The sequence below is a fragment of the Carettochelys insculpta genome, chromosome 1, assembly GCF_033958435.1.
Source record: "Carettochelys insculpta isolate YL-2023 chromosome 1, ASM3395843v1, whole genome shotgun sequence".
In the NCBI taxonomy this organism is placed as follows: Eukaryota; Metazoa; Chordata; order Testudines; family Carettochelyidae; genus Carettochelys; species Carettochelys insculpta.
Window position 1 is genome coordinate 372768909 of NC_134137.1, and position 23470 is coordinate 372792378.

The window sequence follows — 23470 nt, forward strand, 5'->3', positions numbered from 1 at the left end:
AGCGGCGGCCAGGCAAGTGCCAGAACCGGCAGCACAGACCCCTGCGGCACCAACGGTGCAGGGCCAACAGGCACGTAGCCTGCAGGCACCGGAGGAGACCACCCGCGCGGCACCACAGATGAGCGTGCCAAGTGCGGTGCCGACAGCGGGGCCGAGATCCCCGGCACGGGGAGGGGCAGAGCCAGCCCCGCAGGGGAGGGGAAAGGCAGCAGCGAAAACCCGGCACCGCAGCCCTTCTCTGGACAGGGCTGCTCTCAACAAGTCCTCCCCTTATGCTGCGTACACCAACCAGGAGACGTGGGTCTCTCCCAGCCTACCCAGAGCCTCCTACTCCGTTCCTCCAACCAGCGTCACCATGGCTCGGGCCACCCTCGCCTTTTCTGGGATTTGACCCTCTGGAGTACTACCACAAACCAGTTTCACCATTGTCTCAGTCATCCAGACGATCTTGCTCCCCCAGACATCGGGGGTATGCACCTCAAGAGTGGGCCAGGTCTCCATCCCAGGAACCATGCCCGTGCTGCCACAGTCGTCCTTATCACGCTGGGCATAGACACCACAGGCATACACCCAGGGGCAGGTCCCCCTCGACCGCCCAGTACACCCGCAGGCACTCACGGACGGGGACGGAAACACAGCTGTCTCAAGGGGAGCTGATTTTGGAACCCCGAGATTTTCCCTTGCAAGCCTCCAGTGAGAGGGTGTACCACCAGCAGCAGGACCTTGAGAGTTCAAGGGAGGTCTACCCTAGTCGTTCCTCCTTGTCCTCCCCCGACGAGGCTACGGCCCCCGGGGATGTTGCCCCCCCGGACGACCTCAAACAGTTTCAGGAGCTGTTTAAAAGGGTGGCTTTCACGCAAGGCATCCAAACAGCAGAGGTGCAGGAGAAGCACCACAAGCTCCTCACAAACCTGAGGCCTCCGGCCTCATCCAAAATCGCTATCCCGCTTGATGAAGCAATCATGGAGTCTGCTACTACCGTATGGCAGACCCTGGCTTCCGCTCCACCTATAAACAAGAGGGCAGATAAGAAATATTTCGTCCCGGCGAAGGGCATGGAGTTCCTGTTTAGTCACCCACAACCAAATTCTCTGGTGGTAGAATCGTCTCGGCAGAGATCGAAGACTTCCCAGTACAAAGCTGGGGGAACGGATAGAGGTGCCAAGAAGCTAGAGCTATTTGGCAGAAAGGTATACTCCTCGTCCACCCTGCTGCTGAGTGTGGCTAATTATGCAGCACATCTAGCGAACCACAATTTCGACAATTACTCCAGGCTTACTTCTCTCATGGAGTCACTTCCAGAAGATAAGAAGCTGGTGCTGAAGGCCGTCGTGCAAGAGGGCTATGCAGCTTCAAGGACGGGAGTCCAGATCGTCCTGGACGTAGCGGACCGGCGGCACGCTCAACGGCTACGGCAGTGGTCATGCGCAGGGAATCCTGGCTCCAGACATCGGGTATCCCGAGGGATCTGCAGGCAGAAATTGTCGATCTCCCTTTCGACACGCAGAAGTTGTTTGCAGAGTCAACTGATTTGGTCCTTCATTCCAGTAAAGACTCAAGAGCCACACTCAGAACCCTGGGTATTCACACCCCTCCATACAGAGAGAAAAAGTATTACCCTCAACAAAGACGATACCCGTACCAACCTCGGCATGCTCAGTACCAATGGGGCTACGACCAAGGGCGGCATCAACAGCAACAACAGTATAGAACTCCTAGGTGATGTTCCCAACAAGGCTGTGCATCCTCGGGGAAGGCCCAAAGGCAACAAGTTTGATGGACAGGTCAAGGGCTGCACTATTACTACCATCGCGCAATGTCATCCACAATTAATGTTCCATCATCACCTCTGACCGTTCCACTCACAATGGCAAAAGATCACCACAGACAAGTGGGTACTAGAGATCATAGCCATGGGTTACGTGATCCCCTTTCAGTCGTTCCCACCGCCAAGATCTCCGCCCAGGCCTCATCTCAGGGATGCCTCCCACGAGGCGAAACTCAAGCACGAGGTGGACCACCTGATGCTTATAGGGGCGGTGGAAAGAGTGCCGGAGCGACTCCAGGGGAAAGGGTTTTATTCACGATACTTCCTCACAGAGAAGAAAACAGGAGGCGGGAGGCCCATCTTAGATTTTCGAGGCCTCAACCGGTACTTGCGCAAACAACGCTTTCGGATGATCAGTCGCCTCTATACTCACGGCACTAGATGATGGAGATTGGTTTGCAGCCCTCGACTTACAAGATGCATATTTTCATATGACTATCCAACTGGCTCACAGACGTTTTCTCCAGTTTATGGTCGGCAAAGAACATTTCCAATACAAGGTTCTGCCGTTCGGCCTCTCCTCGGCCCCCAGAGTCTTTACCAAGACCCTGGCAGTGGTGTCAGCCTACCTGCACAGACAAGGGGTATTTATATTGCCATATCTGGACGACTGCCTACTGAAAGGGGCCTCGAAGGCGGAGGTACTACGCATGATACGCGTACCAGCAAATATGTTTTCTTCGCTGGCCCTGGTCATCAACCTTGCGAAGTCAAAGATTGACCCCACACAGGACATAGAGTTCATAGGGGCACGCATAAATTCTATCACAGCAAGGGTTTATCTACCCGACGCTCGCTTTCGCGCCATCGGTTCCCTGGTACAAGTTGTTACATACAGCCCCACGGTGCCGGTTTTAATGTGCTTGCAGCTGCTCGGCCACATGGCAGCCGCAACATTTGTGGTACAGAACGCCAGATTGCATATGCGCAACCTACAACGTTGGCTGGCGAGCGTTTACAAGCCGGCATCCCATACTGTCCGCAGGGTGGTGTCGCCCACGACAGAGGTGCGCAGATCCCTGCAATGGTGGGTAGACCCCAACAACATGCTAACGGGGTACCCTTTCACCAACCACAAATCTCTATTTTTCTCACCACCGACGCCTCCCACATAGGGTGGGGAGCACATATTGGCGAAAAGGTGACGCAAGGACTGTGGTCCCCTACAGAACAGTCACTGCATATAAATATACTGGAGCTCAGAGCGGTGTTCAACGCCTGCAAACACTTTCAAGACCACATACAAGGCAAGGTAGTCGGGATCAATACAGACAATATCTCCACCATGTTTTATAAAAATCGACAAGGCGGAGCTCGATCCCGTGCCCTATGTGCGGAAGCAGTCTGGCTGTGGAACTGGTGCATCACCAACAATATAACGTTGAAAGCCTCGTACTTACCAGGCGCTCACAACGTGAAGGCAGACCAGCTGAGCAGGCACTTTGCACTCACACATGAGTGGCACATCCGCTCCGATCTGCTACGACCGATTTTTCATGCATGGGGTTTCCCCAGATAGACCTGTCTGCCACTCAGCACAACAAGAAGTGCCCCTAATACTGCTCCAGGGCAGGACTGGGGCGGGGGTCCTTGGGGGACGCGTTCGCGATTTCGTGGAAGGGCCCACTGCTTTACGCGTTCCCCCCCACGGTGCTCATCCACAAGGTCCTGCAGAAAGCCAGGAGGGAGAGAGCCCGCATGATCCTAGTGGTCCCCACATGGGATCGACAGCAGTGGTTCCCCTTGCTTCTCCGCATGTCGGGTCGTCCACCGCTTCCCCTTCCGGTAGCGCCGGACCTGCTCACTCAGGCCCAGGGGTCCATAGTGCATCCATACCCCCGAGGCCTGCGCCTACAGGCATGGTTAATCCATGGCTCAGCTCCCTAGAAAGTACATGTACGGAGGGAGTACAAGAAGTCCTGGAAAGTAGCCGAAGGATCTCCACCAGGACGACCTACAAACAGAAATGGACTCGATTTCACTGCATGGTGTTCCACCAAGCAGTTAGATCCCCTTGAAGTGCCTATACCTGTCATACTAGAATACTTACTGGACCTCAAGAGAGGCGGGCTCTCCCTCTCCTCGTTGAAGGTCCATCTCGCCGCTATATCGGTTTTTGGCATGAAGAGGAAGGGCCCACGGTGTTTGCCCATCCTATTGCTACCAGGTTCCTGAAGGGGCTGGTAAACCTGTACCCCCCTCGGAAACCGCTTCCACCATCGTGGAGCTTGGACCTGGTACTCAGCGCGCTAACGGGACCACCCTTTGAACCCTTAACCATGGTTTCCCTCCGTCTCCTTACGATAAAGACAACCTTCCTTCTTGCAATCATGTCAGCTCGCAGGGTGAGTGAGCTTGCAGCAGTTATGGCAACGCCGCCCTGCACGGTATTCTCAAAGGAGGCGGTAACCTTACGGCTGCACCCAGCCTTTGTTCCAAAAGTTTCTTCAGAGTTCCATCTTAACGAACCTATAGTTTTACGCTCGTTTTACCCGAAGCCTCATAGCTCCAGCAAGGAGGCACGCCTACACCTCCTGGACGTGAGGAGGGCGTTGGCCTTCTGCATAGACAGAACTAAGTCCTTCTGGAAAACGGACAGACTCTTAGTCTTTCTCGCTCCCAGGTCAAAAGGAGAGGGTGTCTCTTCGCAGAGAATCTCGAAGCACATTGTGGCCTGCATAAAAATGTGCTACGAACTTCGAAAGACTCCTTTACTGGCCCTGCCTAGGGCTCATTCCACCCGGGCGGTGGTGGCATCAACAGCCTTTTTCAAGGGCATCGTGCTAAAAGACATCTGCAGAGCGGCGACCTGGTCATCCTATGACACCTTCACCAAGCATTGTGCCCTACACTGGGTATTCCAAGAGGATACCCGCCTCTCGACAGCGGTCCTTTCGGGGGCAAGCTGCACATAAACTGATTACCCACCTCCTTTCTGGGGTTACTGCTGGGTAGTCGCCTATCGTGGAGCACCCACAGGGACGCTCGAGGAAGAAAGAGAAGTTACTTACCGTAGTAACGATGGTTCTTCGAGAGATGTCCCTGTGGGTGCTCCACCACCCGCCCATCCTCCCCACTTCGGATCTCTGTTTGGTGTTTTTCAGGAACATCCGAGGCGGTTGGTCAAGGAACTGGCGGGGACTGGATCGTGCAAGTGGCCGGGAACGCGCAGGGGAGCGGCGCGCGCCGGCACATGCGCGGTTCGGCAGAAACTGCTGGAAAGATCCAATCTGCGGCGCCGGGGCGAGCCCGACGCCTATCGTGGAGCACCCACGGGGACACATTTCGAAGAACTATCGTTACTACGGTGAGTAACTTCTCTTTTATATGGTGAACAGCTTACCTCCAGTACATTTACAAAGTCCCTCCATTTTGAATATTTTTGTCCACCTTTTGGCAACACAGTGAAAGACATGGGATATCTACTTCAGATATTTTGTTGATGAGATGGCCTCGCCTTTGGAACGGCTAGCTATAGTAGAGCTCTAGAATGATTCAGATGTTTTTGAGCAGGGCCGGGGCGGGGGGAGAAGGGGGAAGTGTTGAGTGAATTCAATTAATCTTTGATGTGCATTCTAGGTGAACCCTGGAATTTTATCTGGAGTATATCTTATCTGGTCTTAATGCCTTTCTTTCATTATCTTTGCCACTAACCTTCATGTTTCCTTTGGTCTTTCCTCAAAGATTGTCTTCCTCATTTAAATACAATGCCTTTGTGTAGTATGCTTCATACACAACACTCTGGCTAATGGGACACTATGGGTCAATACTGTTTGAGACCTTGTTTTTCTCATTCTCTTAGTATGATCACACAGACCCACAAATTGTAAGCAACCATAACTGGGGTCTTTTAAGGGAAAATCCACCTATATAAGCCCTTAAAAAAAACCCATCGTATTAAGATACTTTAACATATCTACCCTCCCCATCACAATTTACTGACTCTACCTCTCTACAAACAAGTCTTCTTTTATACTTGTTCTTTATTTTGAGTAGTCCTACAGATTCAGGGCAAATGCAGTGAGTGAGGTAGAGGCTATTTGTGATGATTTTTCCCCTCAGTTGCAAGGCAAAGGGTAATAGTGTTGCATAGATAACATATCTGACCACATTCTCCTTCTCACTAATGATGATGCATAAGCCAGAACTCAAATCTGCATTGCTACTAGTTAGAGACAATCTTTTATTCATAGACTTGACATGGAAATGAGACAAAAACTACAGGAGGGAGTAGAGAGACTAGATTAAACATCTGCGAGGACTTTGTCTTTCCACTCTGCAAAACAGAAGTAACTGGGGAGCATAATAACCCTGGAAAGAATGTTGAGTGGTGGTTGCATGTGCAGTTTCACTGGTGGGTTGTGCCTGTTGGAGTATGACTGTTGTATGTTACATACATCTGAGCTTTTATCTGATTAGATTTGAATGAGATGTAATAAAAGGATTTTTTGTCTTTGTGTAGAGAAATCAATACTTTTCTGATGCAGCATGTGAAAACGGTGAAGTAAATCTGTTGCAATCAGGCTTTTAAAATGTAAGAAGGAAGGTAGCACAGGAATTTCTGCCCAAGGGAGAAGAAGATTGTATGTGCAGTTTTATAGTTTAGTTGGAGGGAGAATTTGCAATATGTATCTTGAGTTCTGCCAAGCAACTTGACGAAGAGCCAGCAACCTTCACCAGCCTCTGTAAAGTGACCCAGAAAGAAAAATGAGACAAACAGAATTAATAAACAAAAATCACGTGGTGGTCATGCGTACATTTGAAAGGATGGTCTCCTGGGGAAACAGGAAATAAGAATTACACAACAAACAGGACTGCCAAACTGCTAATTTGATGACGCTGTTTCAGGGAACTACATGCAATGAAATCCCCAGGAATCTTCAATATTTTTAAATCTGATGGTAGAACAGAGAGGAAGAACTTGAAGCTTATGCCACAATTTTTCTTAGTGCAAAAAAGACAACTTCCTTTCAGTACCATGTAGTTCAGGGGTAATCTGTTAGTTTTTGACAGGGTCTAAATTTCTTAGTGAAGAGCTAATCCGGGTCTCGGAGGAAATGATAGAAAGTAAACAAGGATTTTTGAGCTCCATTTTAAAGCATCTGGCTGTCCAGATTTGGCCAGCAGTCTGCCTATTGACTTCCCCTCCTGTAGTTTAAGCCAAAGCACATTAGGCTGTGCGAAGAAGATCCCAAGCAGTGTCGGAGCAAGGACACATCCTTGTTTGATGCCGCTCCTGATGCTGAAAGCATTCGATAATGTGCCATCGTATTGGACGGTTCCTCTCATGTCTTCGTGGAAAGACTGGATCATCTTGAGTAACTGTGGCAAACATCGTATCTTGTGGAGCAGTTTGAACAGTCCATCCCTGCTGACCAAGTTGAAGGCCTTGGTGAGGTTGATGAAGGCAATATAGAGTGGCTTCCTCTGCTCCCTGCATTTCTCCTGCAGCTGCCTCAGAGAGAAGACCATGTCAACGGTAGATCTCTCTGCACAGAATCTGCACTGTGATTCAGGATACACCCTCTCAGCAATCTTCTGGAGTCTGCCAAGGATGACGCAAGCGAACAGTTTACCAGTGATGCTTAGGAGGGAGATTCCACGGTAATTGTTAGCATCACGCATGTCCTGTGGAACCTCTCCCTCTCTCCAGCACAGGCACAGTAGCTCATGTAGGGGTTCCAGGAGAGTGTCCGTGGCACACTTGATTACCTCTGGTGGTATACCATCCTGGCCCAGGGCCTTTCCTACTGCAGTGTTGTCGATGGCTTTCTTCAGTTCATCCACAGTTGGTTCCTGGTCCAGTTCTTCCATTACTGGTAAGAGTTCGACGGCATCGAGGGCTGAGTCCACCACAATGTTCTCACGTAAGTACAGCTCGCAGTGGTGCTCGACCCAGTGCTCCATCTGTTTGGCTTTGTCAGTGATGACTTCACCAGATTTGGATTTCAGAGGTGCCATCTTGTTCGGGGTGGGTCCTAATGCCTTCTTGATGCTCTCGTACATTCCCCTGAGGTTACCGAAGTCAGCACTGGTCTGGATGTTGCTGCATAGCTCGAGCCAGTAGTTGTTGGCACAGCGGATCTTCAACAGAGGGCATCTTTTTGCACACAAGATCTGACGGGAAACTGTTTAATCTTGCAAGGCTGAAAGCTAAATCTAAGGTGCGGGAAGTCCTCATCAGAGAGATGCTGTTTGCAAATGACACTGCTGTCGTGTCACACACAGAAGACCAGCTTCAGAAGCTGCTGGATCGGTTCTCCAAAGCATGCAAGGACTTTGGGCTCTCCATGAGCCTAAAGAAGACAAATATACTTGCTCAGGACGTTGCTGTTTCTCCATCAATCAGCACTGACAACTATATGTTTAGAGGTCGTCCACGAGTTCGTTTACCTCTGGTCCACCATCACTGACACCCTGTCGTTGGACACTGAGCTAAATAGGAGGATTGGTAAAGCGGCCACAACTCTGTCCAGACTCAGCGAGAGAATGTGGAATAACAACAAGCTGTACACTCACACCAAAATGCAAGTCTACAGAGCCTGCATCCTCAGCACCCTCCTTTACGGCAGCGAGACTTGGACCCTGTATGTCCTCCAGGAAAAGAGGCTGAATGTCTTCCATTTGCGCTGCCTCAGGTGCATCCTTGGAATATTATGGAGGGACAAAGTCTCCAACACTACCGTCCTTGAGCAAGCTGGAATCCCAACTATGCACACCCTCCTCAGGTAGCATCGGCTCCGCTGGCTTGGCCACGTCCACAGGATGAATGATGGAAGGATCCCAAAAGACATCCTTTATGGCAAGCTAGCCTCAGGCAAAAGACCTCCCGGATGCCCCCAGCTGTGCTACAAGGATGTTTGCAAGAGAGACCTCAGGGAAGTAGTCATCAAGCCAGACAGCTGGGAGGAGCTGGCAGACAATCACAGCAGATGGAGGCAGGAACCATACAAGGGCCTTCAGAAGGGCGAGTTGAGGATCAGACAGCTAGCAAAGGAGAAGCGAGCCCACAGAAAGCACAGCAAGAAGCTGCCAGACACCCATTACATATGCAACAGATGCAGCAAGGACTGTCACTCTCGTGTGGGTCTTCAGTCACAGCTGACACTGCAAATGAGGATGCCAAACAGAACTACGAAGGGCGCGATCCATAGTCTACATAGACTGAAGGATGCTACATTAGGCTGTGAGTCATGAGACCGTGAGTTCAAGTGTTGCCTCTTCTGACCTGTTACTAGTCTGTTTGCATGTCTGACCTTACCACTTAAGTAAGGCTTCAGTTGTTATATGTCTCCATTTGTTAGATGAGGTAAGCCTAAGATTATGCAAGATAAGTGCTGCTACAACAGGAAGTAGAACTGAATCAGGGCGTACGCACGGCTTCCACAGATCTTTGGGCAGTGTGTGGTGGGGCTTGCTCTGTGCCCCTGGAAGGTGTGGGGCCTTGGTTGGAAGAGCTGGGACCATGGCCATCCGGCCAGCCAACTCTCAAGGCCACCTGGAGCACATCCCTGCCCCTCTCTGCTAGCCCTTAATGCCCCATTGAGTGCACAGAGCAGTGCTCTGGGATTGATTTAAAGGGTTCCGGGACTTCTGCTGCCACAGTAGTGGTCAGGAGCTCTGTACCTTACAGCAGTTGCCCCTTTGTGACCCACCCCATCCCTTGGTTGGTGGGGGTCATCAGAATTTGAGGTCGCTTCCACTAATGCAGGTGATGGGCAGTGGCTCCATGCTTGGCCACACTCTAAAATGGGGATACAGCTACAAATTTGGCTTTAGGATTCAATGACACAAACACAGGTGATCTTTCATAAACAAGTGCTATTTGCTGTATAGGATGCTCTTGTAGTAAAGGTCCAGGACTCAGGAAAAATGAATTGTATCTTTGGTTCCTTAGGAGACCACCTGTGTTATGGTGAACCATAAAACATGGATTATTTTCAGCTGTCTCTATTTTGTGCTATCTTAAAATGATTTAAATGTTTTTGGATGGCAAGCATTAAATGTAAGAAAATAAATCAAGAGGTGTAAGTAGGATTTTTACAATTATGATGCAGTAACATATAATTGTTTTTCTAAACTCTGTGCTCTAGAATTGTTATGGGAGAGTTCCATGACTTGTCATGTCACACTTAATAATCACAGTGGTCCTCTCTGGCCTTGGAATCTGTGAATATTGTAAAGGGACTGCTATACTTTCTAGTCCTTTGATATGTACTTTTGAGGTCCTTGCTACTCATTTTTAGTTTTCAAGGCTCCTTTGCTAATACATATGGCCTTCACAGCTTAAGCTTCATCTCTTCGTTATGAAGATACAAACTCTGCAAATGTTGATTGACTTTTATACGTGTTTTGGATGTCTCTAAAATTATTTGCTGGTATATACAGTAGTGGGGGTGGGGCAGTGTCTGCACGGATCTTCTGTGTAAGCTCTTTAATAGCAAGATAATATTCACAAAGAGAATTGCTTAAAGGGAACACTCACCCCACAACCACTTTAAAGCAAGAAAACATCCAGTTAGTGTCTTGTACCTTACTTGCTGAAACATAGCATCTGTAACTTACAAACTATTGTAAACCCCTGGCTTGGTGCACTCATTTAACTCGATCTTAAATCTGTTGCTAACGGATTTAAACAAAAGTGAAACAAGCCTGGTTTAAACCAATAAATCTTTTGTACTGATTTAACTGGTGTGTTTAAAATCACACCTTGATCTTCAACTGATGTATTTGTGTTTTGTGTTTTTTTAAACACTTAGCCTCTTCTTGATTTTTAAGAAAAAGCGCCCTATTAAATTTCATCAAAATCAAACAGTTGCCTTAGTGCCTGCAGTGTACAGGACATGAGAGAAGAGCATTCTCTGCTTCAATAAGGAATACCAGACAAGCTAAATAAAGCATTCCTTACAAGCAGACTCTGTGCATGTGGGTTAAATTTCCTTTTATATAATATATCAAATTCCTTAAGTTCTCCTTTCTCCTTATCATTCTCCATGGCTCTATTTAAGATGTAACATTTACTTTCTCTCACTATACAGTTCCTATGACAGGGTTCACTCAGAGAGCCACCATTGATCCAGAACTGAATGAAATCCACGTGTTGTCTGGCCTCAGTAAAGATAAAGAGAAACGGGAAGAAAATGTTAGGAACTCTTTCTGGATTTATGACATTGTGAGGAACAGTTGGTAAGTAAAGGCTTCTCTGAAATTAAGCTGCGGTTGTTCCTAATTTTTCCAAATTAGGAAGGTTATTCAATTGTATGTTTTTGTGGGATGGTAATTTAACATGTTTTAGCAGTTTCAAATTAGCCATTTACTTATTGAGTAATATTTTAGCATACATAATTCAAATATATTCTGGTGTGCTTACCCTTTTAGAAGTGGTTGTGTTTCGTACGTTAACCAAACCTGAAGTAAGGTTGATAACTAGTTTTAACAACACTATGGTTCAAAAGGAAGAAGTTAAGAATTTTCTATATAGTACACTTATTTGGGATTAGGTGAGCCAAACTGAAACTAATAAAAATAAGACCACCTACTCCCTGGAACAGCCATGCTGCCTTATGTTAGGGACCCAGAGACCTACCAAAAAGCTGCCAGAAGAAAATCAGGAGGTTACACAGATGAGCGTTGAGTCTTTACTGGACTTTTCCATATTGGTACTGTTGTGATTGCCCATGGCTGTCATCACAGAAGCATCATGGAAAACTTCTATTCAGCTAGACTAATGAGTAAAAAGAAACAAATCATCTTATTGAAGAAATTTGCAGGAGTGTGATCTTTTTACCTGCTCATTTATTTGCATTATAAATATTTTTCTCTCATCTGATACCATTTACATGACTGGGTTCAGGAAGCCTTATTTTCCTCTTTTCTCCACTCCCCATTTGCCGCCTCATTGCTTGTTAAGTTCCCAGTAGTGCCACAGTGATTGGATTGGATTGGATTATGCATAATATTAAGAAGTTTATACCAAATCCATCAGTCGTCTTGCTTTCCTAAAAGAGTTGATGCCATGTGGCTGTTTTTTCCATAAGCTTTGGAAGTGCCTCAGAGGAGTGTAGCTTGGCACATTGTGTCTAGAGGTTGAGGACAGTTTTCCAAGAATGCTTGAGGCTGCCTCTCATAACAGTAGGAGAGAACAAGTTATGGAGAATTGAGATAATTGTCCCCCACTTTACTTCCTTGCACACAATGACATTTAATCTACTACCCACATTCATGCATCCACCACCTATGGCCGTGGAACCTTCTCTGTTACTGCTTGTTTTGTCTGTAGCTAATGCTGATTTGTTAGTGGGAGAATGTTTGTTTGATATTGTGTTCCAGGTCTTGTGTCTATAAGAATGATCAAGCAGCAAAAGATAATCCAAGTAAAAGCCTTCAGGAAGAGGAGCCCTGTCCAAGGTTTGCCCATCAGCTGGTGTATGATGAGTTGCACAAGGTATGGATGTGTATCTTCAAAGTGCTAGATTTAATTTGTAGTTAGCTGTCCTGACTGAAGCTCTAAAATAGTCTGTGTGTTGCTTGTGATAAAGCAGATCCTGGTGATGCTGTGAGATGGTGTAGTGCACTTCAGCTTCATCTAATAGAGTTTGGCTCTATGGGTAGTGGGAAAATTTGCATGTGCTAGTGAATCAGTTCTACAGACAACTTACTGAACTGTTCGTTTCTTTGTTAATAAGCATGATAGTGCTAAACTAGAAGCAGCCAAAGAGCAGCCTATGGGACAAATGCAGCCTATAAAGTTCTGTAGTGAGGTTAGCTCACAACCATTCTCATGTTTAAAACACAGGTGAAACCCACTGAGGTGAAGTCCATGCAAGTAGCATGCCTTACTGATCTGCTCAGGCCATAGGCAGCAGTACATCCTGTCTGAATTAAGCTGTCAGTCAATTGCATAACACAAATGAGGGTAGTGGCAATCTTTTTTTGTTTCACATACCCATCTTGTGGGCTCCCAGCGAATGGCATTCAGACAGGCAGCTTTTGGGCATGTAATTCAAATTCTCCAAACATTAAAACCTTTTATTAATCTAGGATGAATAAATGTTTCTTGTGCAGGGGAAACTTGCCATTCAAAACACCTTTGTGCAGAATAACAACTGGAGAAGTAAAATTAACTGTTGTCATTCAATAATAGGTGTGTACTGTAATCCTGAACTCAGCTGCAGCATGGATAGGAACATCAGTGGAAGCGCAGAATTGCCAGCTTCAGTGTAGCCGTTCAAGCGCACAGAGTATGTTAGTCTGCATTAAAGCTGATGCTGCTGTTTTTACCCATGCTAGCTTGGTTAAAGCTAGTGTGTGTCTAATGATGCTTCAGTCACACCTCTAGAGTACAGTATAAACATATAGTACATTTCACAAGCAAAACAAGACTTGGAGTAAAATTCTAAGTGCCACTGGCTCTTAACTTGAATTCACTCTGCCTGAGAAACCATTCTGTGTGGCTGCTTCTGAAGTTGCATGTTTTCAGTAGTCTCAGGTCAAATGACATCTCTAGAGTCTCACTATAGACTCTAACAGAGGCAATTTTGGGGAAAAAATATATGGCGGAGGAGAAACTTTTGCATCTCCAGATGACTTTGCAACTGCAACGCTTCTCAGCCAGTCCAAGTGTATCGCATTGTATCTCCATCTCCTGTCAAAGCAGCTCTAACTTTCCAGTCACCCACAGCATTTGATGAAAGAACAAGAACATCTACAATTGCTTCGTCCGTTTTTCAGAAGGCATTTGACAGTGTATATCAGAAAGTGACATGGGTGGTGATGGAGTTGCACGGGTGGTATAGCAGACTGATACGGTTTTGAAGGGTATCAGCAGCAATGTGGAGGCAGCAGTGAGAACATGCAGAGTTGGGACGTTGGTTTAGAATGACTAGAGGTACAAGACAGAGATCTGATATTGCTGATTATCTTCTTCATGCACCTAGAGAAGAATGATGGACAAAATCAAGGAAGGAGGTAGAAGGGATATCAGTGCATGGATGGTATAGTTATTATTGAGGAAGCTGAAGAGAAGCTAGCGAGAACGGTGCAGATGCTAGATGAGGAAAGGGAGCAGTACCGACTGATTATGAACATCAGTAAAATGAAGACAATAGTATTTGGAGATAAGGAAATAAGAAGGAACATCAGTGTAGAAGGGGTCAAACTAGAGAATGTAGAGAAGTTCACATATCTGGGCGGTAATGTGATGTGTAATCTAGAAGGAGAGAGCAACTAGAATAGTGAAAGCAAGAGTAAGTTTGAAAGTGGATAAAATCTGGAAAAGCAAAGCAAATAGCTTAGGAATGAAGCTGAGCATCTTAAAATGTGTATTCAGCAGCATGTTGTATGGATGTGAGATGTAGGTGGTAATGAAAGCTTCAGAGAGGATATTGGCGTTCAAGAGGAGTTGTTTTTAAAAAGATTCTGAGACTAGATTGGATGCAGAAAATCACCAAAGAGGAATTTATATAGGAAGACACAGCTGAAAGAGAACCTACTGCAGAAGGGTATGCAGCAGATTCGGGCATATCTGCAGAATGAAGGATGAGCGAAAAGTCAGGACCCTGGTATTCGTACTACTGGTTGGCTCTAATAGGAGAGGCTGACCTCAGGGTATGGATAGATTAGTGCAGAGTTAGTCTACAGAAACTAAGCCACTCCTCACTGGATAAGGAAATAGTCAGGGAGGCATCAGACATCAAATGGCACTGAACCCATGGTGGTTGATGATGGTAATGAAGAATGGCACTCAGAAGTACCACCCAAAAAGTTATGTTTTCAGGGCTTTCTTTGTAGCCAGGTGTCATTTGACTTCAGGAACCCTAGGCCCTATGATAGCTGTGTTTTAATTTGACCTTGCAAATGTTGGTGTTTTGCCTCTGTCAGATAATGTTTGTCTACTTCAGGAACAGTCTCTTGGAGGTCAACAACGAAGTGTGTATTGGCAATCTGTCACTGTTGAGAGGTCATTTATGCCAGAAGTCTTTCTGAGTTGCAGTGTCAGAAAAGCCTAATGAGCAAAATGTGTTTTGCGGTGATAAAAGGTTAAATTTCTGCTGTTACTACCACATATCCACCATCATATTAACTTTGAAGTGCTATTTGCAATAATATGGGCTTTTGTCTTCAATAGAGGCAGTAATCTAAAAAATATTTTTTAAAAGTTACTATTTATGGATATTAAAGATCCCTTCCCAAGTATCATCTTACACATACAAAGACAAAGGCACATACTGCCCTTGATAGCACAGACTTAAATGTTTTTCTCCATGCTAGACAATAAGCTTGAAGAGACTTACTATTCATCAATTTGTTGATCAGCAGCATCAGTAGATCAAAGCAAGCCTAGTCGTAACATGAACTAGTTTTATTTAAAACATCTGTTTATATACTACTGGGGTCTGCAGCTGAAATAGTGAGCACAGCCATTTTTTCAAATTAATTTACAAAATCGATACTTCAAGAGCTGTAATGCATGTGAATACGAGTCCTTTGTGTGTGTAAGTGCGTGTGCACATAAGGACTTGTATTCACATGCATTACGGCTCGGGGGGAGTGTTAGGGGAAAAAAGTCAAACTGTACTTTGTCACCCCTATTTTAAGAACAGTGTGCACAGTGATTTGTACCAGTTAGAAAGCTGTTACCTCCATCTCCAGGCTTTATCCACCTCAGCCCCAAATTTGCCTCTCTAGCCCCAAGCTTTACCCCCATTCCATAATCCCAGGTTTAATGCGTATCAGCCTGAAACCTTCCCCCCATCTTCAGGTTTAACCTCTGTCAGCCCCAAACTGCCCCCTCAACTCCACGTTTAACCTGCCTCAGAGCGGAGCTCCATGGGCTGCTGCTGCTGCTCCATGGCTGCTGCTTCCCTTACCACCTTCTCTTTTGCGTAGCTCCAGCAGGCTCAGCTGCCCCTCCCCACAGCGCTCCTGCAGCCTTCCCCCGACTTTCTCCTCCGGGGCCCCTTGCCCTGCTGGCTGACTTCTGCAGGGCTCCGTGCCACGGCTGACTGCCCAGAGGCTGCTGCTGCTTGAACAAAAAAAGCTCAATTCAGTTTAATTGAAATTGAGTTTTTTTTGTTTAAGTGGCAGCATCCTCCAGAGCTGCAGGAGCACAGTCAGCGGCGGCAGCGCTTGGAGCCACAGTTGGCTCCTTAAAGAACTGCAGGTTGCTGACCCCTGATATAGTAGAATAACCTCTTCAGAGAGACAACTTGCCAAGTGTACAGTGTTTTAATAGACATGCAGATATTTAACTTAAAACTATCTCTGACCTACATAGGTTCATTATTTGTTTGGAGGAAATCCTGGCAAATCCTGTTCTCCGAAGATGAGACTGGATGACTTCTGGTCTCTGAAGCTCTGTCGGCCTTCTAAGGAATACCTGCTGAGACACTGCAAATACCTCATAAGAAAACACAGGTATCATAGCTAAGATGGCTTCTTTTGAGATAATTAAATTCACAGCCTTTCAAAAAGCTTTTTGGGGAATTTAATATTCTTCCATTATTTTTGTAGGTATGGCATTGCCTTTCTTATGTGAAGGGTCATAAGTTTCCTAGTTATTTTTTTACTTGTGTATTTTTTTCAAGATCTACAGAATGGTATACTGAACATTCATGGAGCTCCTGGGTAGTTTTGTGGGAGAATCTCTGAAAATGGTTTATGGGTTCGCTTTTTATCTTGCTGCTTTGCAAAATAATTTCTTTTTGCCTCATAAAGAGATCGGTGATGTTGCTGAAGCAGGGTTCTAGAAGGCAGTTTTGTGCTCCAGTGATGTTAATGAAACCACATGTCCGAATTCCCCTGCACAGCTGAAATTTTATCCCCTCATTGGTTCGCATGCAAGTGTTTATTCAGACTCCTGTGGACCTAGAAGATGGCACTTTGGACAAAGTCATTTAGCTTGTGTGCATAGCTGACCCTTGCAAACCTGTTTACATATTTAAGCATCTTTGCATATGGCATTTGTAGCGGCAGCATTTGAAAATTGGGCTCATGGCATTAAATGTGAAAAGCTAGTGCAGAGATCCTTTTAGCTTCCTTCTATTTTTAGTCATCATATGGTAAATGTGTAAGTGTTTTAGGTGAGAACCGCTTATTATGTACAGCATAGCTAGATGTATGAACTGATGATGTTACTATTTGCCTTTTCATAAGTCAGTCGCATTGGCCAAGAAGTGCTTATATTGTAGGTATTAAAAAGCTGGTGTTAGTCTGCATTTCATATCACTACATAAACATTGATTAATCCGTCAGACCTTTATGAAGTAAACTGATTAAGTGACTTGCATGAAGTGTCTCATCTAGTCATTTTTCAAAACTTGATGTTCAAAGCTCTCCCTCAAGTATAAATAATAGGGATTACATTAATTAATCATCATTAATGTAATTCAGACAGCTTTATGGAAATGGGTCAGAACAAAGAAACTTGATATTGTTTTATGGTAAAATTACAAGATTGGTAGATAAAGATAACGGTAGTATGATACACATAATATGCATAAACTTTCGTAAGACGTTTGTCTTAGTCCCACTTGCAATTCTGATCTTTTTTTAAAAGAATTGGTGCTGCATAAAATCAATATTGCATATATAATTCAATTCAGAAGTGGTTAACTATATCAAAAAGTAATCATAAATGGGAAAGCATTCTATGGGAGTGTTTTTATGGAGGCCATCTGTGGATCTTTTGTTGATGCAGTGATGTAGCTTTATCAGTTATCTAGAAAAAAATATAAATCACTGCTGGTAAAGTTAGCAAATAAGCTACGACCCCCAACAATCTCTTATTATGAGGGGATGGCCAGTTGTACAGGCTGAGCCTTTCTAATCCTGTGCACACTTACCTAGCAGTACCTGTAGTCTGGCATGATTTTGGTTAGCCAGATTAGCATGGTGGGGCCAAGTTTCCTGTGCTCCCTTAAAGTTTGTTTATAGCCACCAGTCCTAGCTCTCAGGGTTTTGTGCTGTTGTTTAGCTGTAATTTACCCCTCAATGTCTTCTAAGAGCCCAGCAAGCAGTGGAAATCTTGGTAATACCACTAGGCAATATTGACTTCCCATGGTTTGGCAAATTCCCTTGTCTGGTGCTAGACTAGAGAGGTTCAATTTGTACAAAGAATTCTGTATCATTTTATGAGGTGAAAGTATTTGAATAACAGGTTTTAATACAAGTTCATAAGTAATCAGTGAAAATGCCTTGCAGGTGTGGATACTTATAGCTGATTGAACATGAGCTCTACGTGATGCTTTAGTTAGGAATTATAGGCAATCCTTGAATGTATAAATTGGGCAATATAAAGTAGAAATGGGGAAAGATTTGTGATAATCAGGGTCCAGGCATGTCAGGGAAAGAACGGGATCTGAGTCTCTGAATCAGCCCTTCATTCTCTGGTTGTATAGAACGTTATTGTGCATGTGTCAGGGTCTTTTCGGAAAACTTGAGGTTGTTGGGGAAATGTCTGTGTGGGTTATGGTTGGAAATGCGTGCATGTGGAGCTTAATTGTAACAAGGGTGCAACTACATCCTCTCAAAGCAGTGTGAGAAAACAATCAGGCAGGGAGGAGCACTTGTCATGCTACACATTTATACAAAGCTGACTCTAAACACCTAGTAACTGAGAGAGAGAAATTTGAAACTAGGGAGGTGGGGGTGGGCGGAGGGAATAAAACCAATCTTGGGAAACTCAGAGTTGGTGTTTACTTGGAACTTACATCAGTCTCAGGTGTAGAAAAAGCGGAACCCTGAGAGGTGTAGCTATAGCAACCTAACCCCCAGCATTAGTAGCACTGGTTCAATGAAGGAAGTCTTACATTGACCCAGATACTGCCTTTTCAGGAAGTGGATTACCTACATCAATTGGAGAATCTCTTCTGTCGGTTGAAAAGATGTTAGTGGTCAGAGGTCTGGCATTGTAAGCAAGCCACATCAAAGAGAGGCTTGGGAAGCTCAATCTAGTTAATCAGAGAAAAAGGTTAAGAAAGTAGATGAAGATCTACAAATATTTATGTGCAGAAGAGATTTCTGATAGTAGATAGCTCTTTTATAGCAGAAAAAGGGAGACTGAAGCTAGACAAATTCAGATGAGAAATAGGGCTCAATTATTTAACAACAAAAATGCTTTAACCATTGAAATAACATCTAGGGGGCTATTGATTGGTTTGGCATTTGGAGTGTTTTTACAAATGAGTGGATATGCTAGGTGTATAGAACTTGCTGAGTGGCAATCACTTGGCTATTCCGCTTTATTCTGACATATTCTGGCCTATAAAATGGCAATGGAGTGAAGCTAAAATTTAAAACAGCATTAGAGGAATTAAAACAGCCTTAGAGGAAGCCTAAGGCAACCTCTAACTTATTGTCAAGGTAAATTTAGCAAACTTGAAAAACATAGAAATATCATTATTTATATTACTGTAGTGCCTAAGAACACTAGTTATGGACAGGGACTCACTGGGTTTAGGAAACTATACAAAACAAGAAGTCCCTGCCTCCAAAGAGCTTACAATCTAAATAGACACAGTGAGGGAAGGTACAGAACACAAAGCAGACCAAACAGTGTGATAAATAAATGTCATGTTAGTGTGGGGGCAGGAGGCAGAGGGAAGTGGGTGGGTTTAGTTAGAAGATTGAATTACAGGACGTTCTTTGGTTTGCATTAAGCTTGTTACATTATAGAATCACAGAACACTAGAACTGGAAGGGACCTCGAGAGGTCATAGAGTCCAGTTCCCTACCCTCACAGCAGGACCAAACACCACCTAGACCATGTACAATAAGCGTCTCTCTAACCTTTCTTAAATATCTCCAGTGATGGAGATTCCACAGCCTCCGTAGGTAACTTATTCCAGTGTTTAATCACCCTGACATTAGGAAGCTTTTCCTAATGTCTAATCTACACCTCCCTTGCTGCAGTTTAAGCCCATTGCTCCTTGTCCTATCCTCAGAGGCCAAGGAGAACAATTTTTCTTCCTCCTCCTTAAGGCACTTGAAAACTGCTATCATGTCCCCTCTAAGTCTTCTCTTTTCCGAATTAAAGCCCAGTTCTTTCAGTCTTTCCTCATAGCTCATGTTCTCTAGACCTTTAATCATTCCTGTTGCTCTTCTCTGGCCCTTCTCCAATTTCTCCACCTCTTTCTTGAAGTGTGGTGCCCAGAACTGGACACAGTACTCCAACTGAGGTCTAATGAGCGCTGAGTAAAGCGGAAGAATGACTTCTTGTGTCTTGCTCACAATACTCCTGTTAATGCATCCCAGAATCATGTGTGTTTTTTTTTTTTTTTTTTTGCAACAGCATCTGTTGACTCATATTTAGCTTGTGGTCCACTATGACCCCTAAATCCCTTTCTGCAGTACTCCTTCCTAGACAGTCGCTTCCCATTCTGTATGAATGAAGTTGATTGATTCTTCCGAAGTGGAGTACTTTGCTTTTGCCTTTGTTAAACTTCATGCTGTTCACCTCAGACCATTTCCCCAGTTTGTCCAGATCATTTTGAATTATGAGCCTATCCTTCAAAGTGGTTGCAACCCCTCCCAGTTTGGTATCATCTGCAAACTTAATAAGTGTACTCTGTATGCCAATATCTAAATTGTTGATGAAGATATGGAATAGAACCAGTCCCAAAACAGGTCACTGTGGAATACCACTTAAGTCCTTCCAGCGTGACTGTGAACCATTAATAACTACTCTCCTGAGAACAGTAATCCAGCCAGTTATGTACTCACCTTATAGTGGCCCCATCTGAGTTGTATTTGCTTAGCTTATTGATAAGAAGATCATGTGAGACCAGGACAAACGCCTTACTAAAGTCTAGGTATACCACATCCACTGCTTCTCCCTTTTCAAAAAAAGCAATCAGATTTGTCTGGCATGATATTATATTTACAAATCCTTGCTGGCTGTTACCTTATTTTCTTCCAGATATTTGCAGATGAATTCCTTAATTATTTGCTCCCTTATCTTTCCCAACACAGAAATTAAACTGACTGGTCTGTAGTTTCCTTAGTGGTTCTTTATTCCCTTTTAGTAGATGGGCACTATGTTTGCCCTTTTCCAGACTTCTGGAATCTCTCCCGACTTCCAGGACTTTTCAAAGATGATAGCTAAAGGCTCAGAAACCTCTTCTATCAGCTCCTTAAGTATTCTAGGATAAATTTCATCAGTCCCTGGTGACTCGAAGGCATTTTTTCTAAGTAATCTTTAACTTGTTCTTTATGTATTTTATTCTCTAAACCTACCTTCGTCCCACTAGCATGCATTACGTTAGGCATTTTTGCATCGGCCTTCTTGAAGGCCGAAACAAAGTCGTCAAGCACCTCTGCCATTTCCAATTTTCTTGATAATGTTTCTCCCTCCTCACTGAGTAGTGGTCCTACTCTGTCCTTGGTCTTCCTCTTGCATCTATTATATTTATAGAATGACTTCTAGTTACCCTTTATGTCTCTAGCTAGTTTGAGTTCGTTCTGTGCCTTGGCCTCTCTAATCTTGCCGTTGCATACAAGTATTGTTTGCTTATATGCATCTTTTGTAATTTCTCCTAATTTCCACTTTTTATGACTCCTTTTTGATTTTTGAGATCGTGCAAGATCTCCTGGCTAAGCCAAAGTGTTCTTGTACCATGTTTTGTATCTTTCCTATGCAGAGGTATGGCTTGCTTTTGGGCCCTTAATAATGTCCCTTTGAAAAACTGCCAGCTCTCTTCAGTTTTTTTTTTTTTTTTTTTCCTAATCTTGCTTCCCATGGGACCTTACCTACCAGCTCTGAGTTCTCCAAAATTTGCTTTCCTGAAATCCGTTGTCTATGTTGCTGTTATCCCTTTCACTATTTCTTAGAATCATGAATTAGAATTATGGTTACCCCCAACACCATTCTATTTGGTAGTGTAGATAGGAGTTTTGCTGTATTGTCAAGCTGTGCTGAAGCCTTGGATGGCCAATGATTCAACACTTCTTGGTAATGGTTGCAGAGGGAGTTAATTCTGACCACTGCTCCTTTTAACTAGGAACATATTTCTTGCAAGGCTCTGTTAACAAGGCAGGGGTGTCTCAATTGTGAAATATACCCTGTGAAGGATGGTAGCAAGGGAGAAAACTAAAAACTTCCTGAAATGAAACCACTTACAGAAAGTCTGTAAAGTTGCAGATCCTTCATTTTTCTCTGAGAAACTGTCTCTTTGCTGCTGTCCAGTAAAGCAAAAACTGGAACAAGTTGGTTTGGCTGTTAACAGACACACTAACACACAATAATATGAACTCTTGGTGGGACACTGCATTACAAAATGTCTGAATTTGGTATAGTTCTGGTTTCTGACCTCGTGTTTTCTGTGTGTCTCTGTTTGGGACATAAGAGGCATATCATAAGCTCTCTGTTCTAGAGTGAGTCTTGAAGCTCTTGTTTCAAGAGGATGCTAATACATCATATGGAGAAAAGTACACTCCTTGTTCCCCACCAGTCCTAATAATAGTACAGCTTGATGGTTATTTCACCTTCATTAAAGGCAGTAGGGCTGATAACCAGCATGGGCCTGGGAGCAAGATGTGGGGGCAACCAGCTTCATGTCCCCAGAAGGGGTGTAAATTTATTTTATATATATAATAATATGGAGCTACACATCTCAAAGAACTGGAAGGGACCTCAAGAAGTCAAGTCCAGTCCCCTGCCCTCTTGGCAGGGCCAAGCATCCCTCCACTTTTTTTAACTCTATTTGCCCCAGATCCCTAAATGGTCCCCTCACGGATTGAACTCACAACCAGGAAGGAGCAGGACAAAGGGCAGTCAGCTCTTACTGCCATCTGGAGCACAATGAGCACTAGCCCTCAGAAGAGGTGGCCGGGAGCTCTGTGCCCCTTTTGAAATGTCATGCCCCTATGCAGTTGCCTCTCTTCTCCACCCCATGTTTTTGTTCAGACTCATGCCTTGAGGCTAAGGGCAAGTGATATATTAAGGACAGGTTTACCAATGGTCTGTGGTATTTCAGGATTGCTTCTGCAGTACAGCAAATGCATGAGGGAACAACGGGACAAGAGGCATTGCTTCTGCTCCAGATCCCAGCTGTGTTAGGTTGGTTGGAGGAGGGGGGTCTTTTTTTAATTGGCTCTACTTTTTGTTGAGTTATTTTCATAAGAGATGGAAGATAGGAGACAAGGGAACGGAGGAGGGCTGTGCCACATGCACACTCCCCAGAGTGGTGGCAGCAGTTCAAGACAGCCAGTGTGCAAACGCAGCACGTGGAGTGGATGGGGTCATGGCTCTAAACGAAGAACTGAGGCAGAGACCAAGTGAGCCACGTCAGTTGGCGCTATTGAGGTGTCAGCTTCAGAAAAGCTACATATGCCTCCACCAGCAACTCCTACCAGCTCTACCTCTGTGCTGGAACAACCGGCACCACAACACAGAAAAGCACTACGTAAGGCGCAGCACCTACGGAAATCCCCCATTCCTTTCAGCCATTGTTTTCTTTTTAACCTTGGGGGACTGCTTCATGCCCGTCCCCTCAACCCCTTCTCCTCCCCTGCTCTGTGTTTTATCTTGCGCTTATAGCAGCTCCTGCTGCACATATTTTACCACTCTTGCCTGCCTATTTTACCAGGCTGGGGCCTTTTTATTCTCCTGAAGGGAGGGTCACTGAGCTCAAAGGCTGTTTTAAG

The 23470-nt window shown here is 44.9% G+C and overlaps 1 protein-coding gene across 2 annotated transcripts in view; it reads left to right on the top strand.

Moving 5' to 3' along the window:
• Nucleotides 1-23470, top strand: part of MKLN1 (muskelin 1) — a 147295-nt gene that overhangs the window by 95504 nt on the left and 28321 nt on the right. For both annotated transcript variants that reach the window (XM_074975684.1, XM_074975694.1), the window contains 3 exons: nt 10867-11014; nt 12158-12272; nt 16104-16243. In XM_074975684.1, the coding sequence (XP_074831785.1) occupies nt 10867-11014; nt 12158-12272; nt 16104-16243 (403 nt within the window). The remainder of the gene's footprint in view (nt 1-10866; nt 11015-12157; nt 12273-16103; nt 16244-23470) is intronic.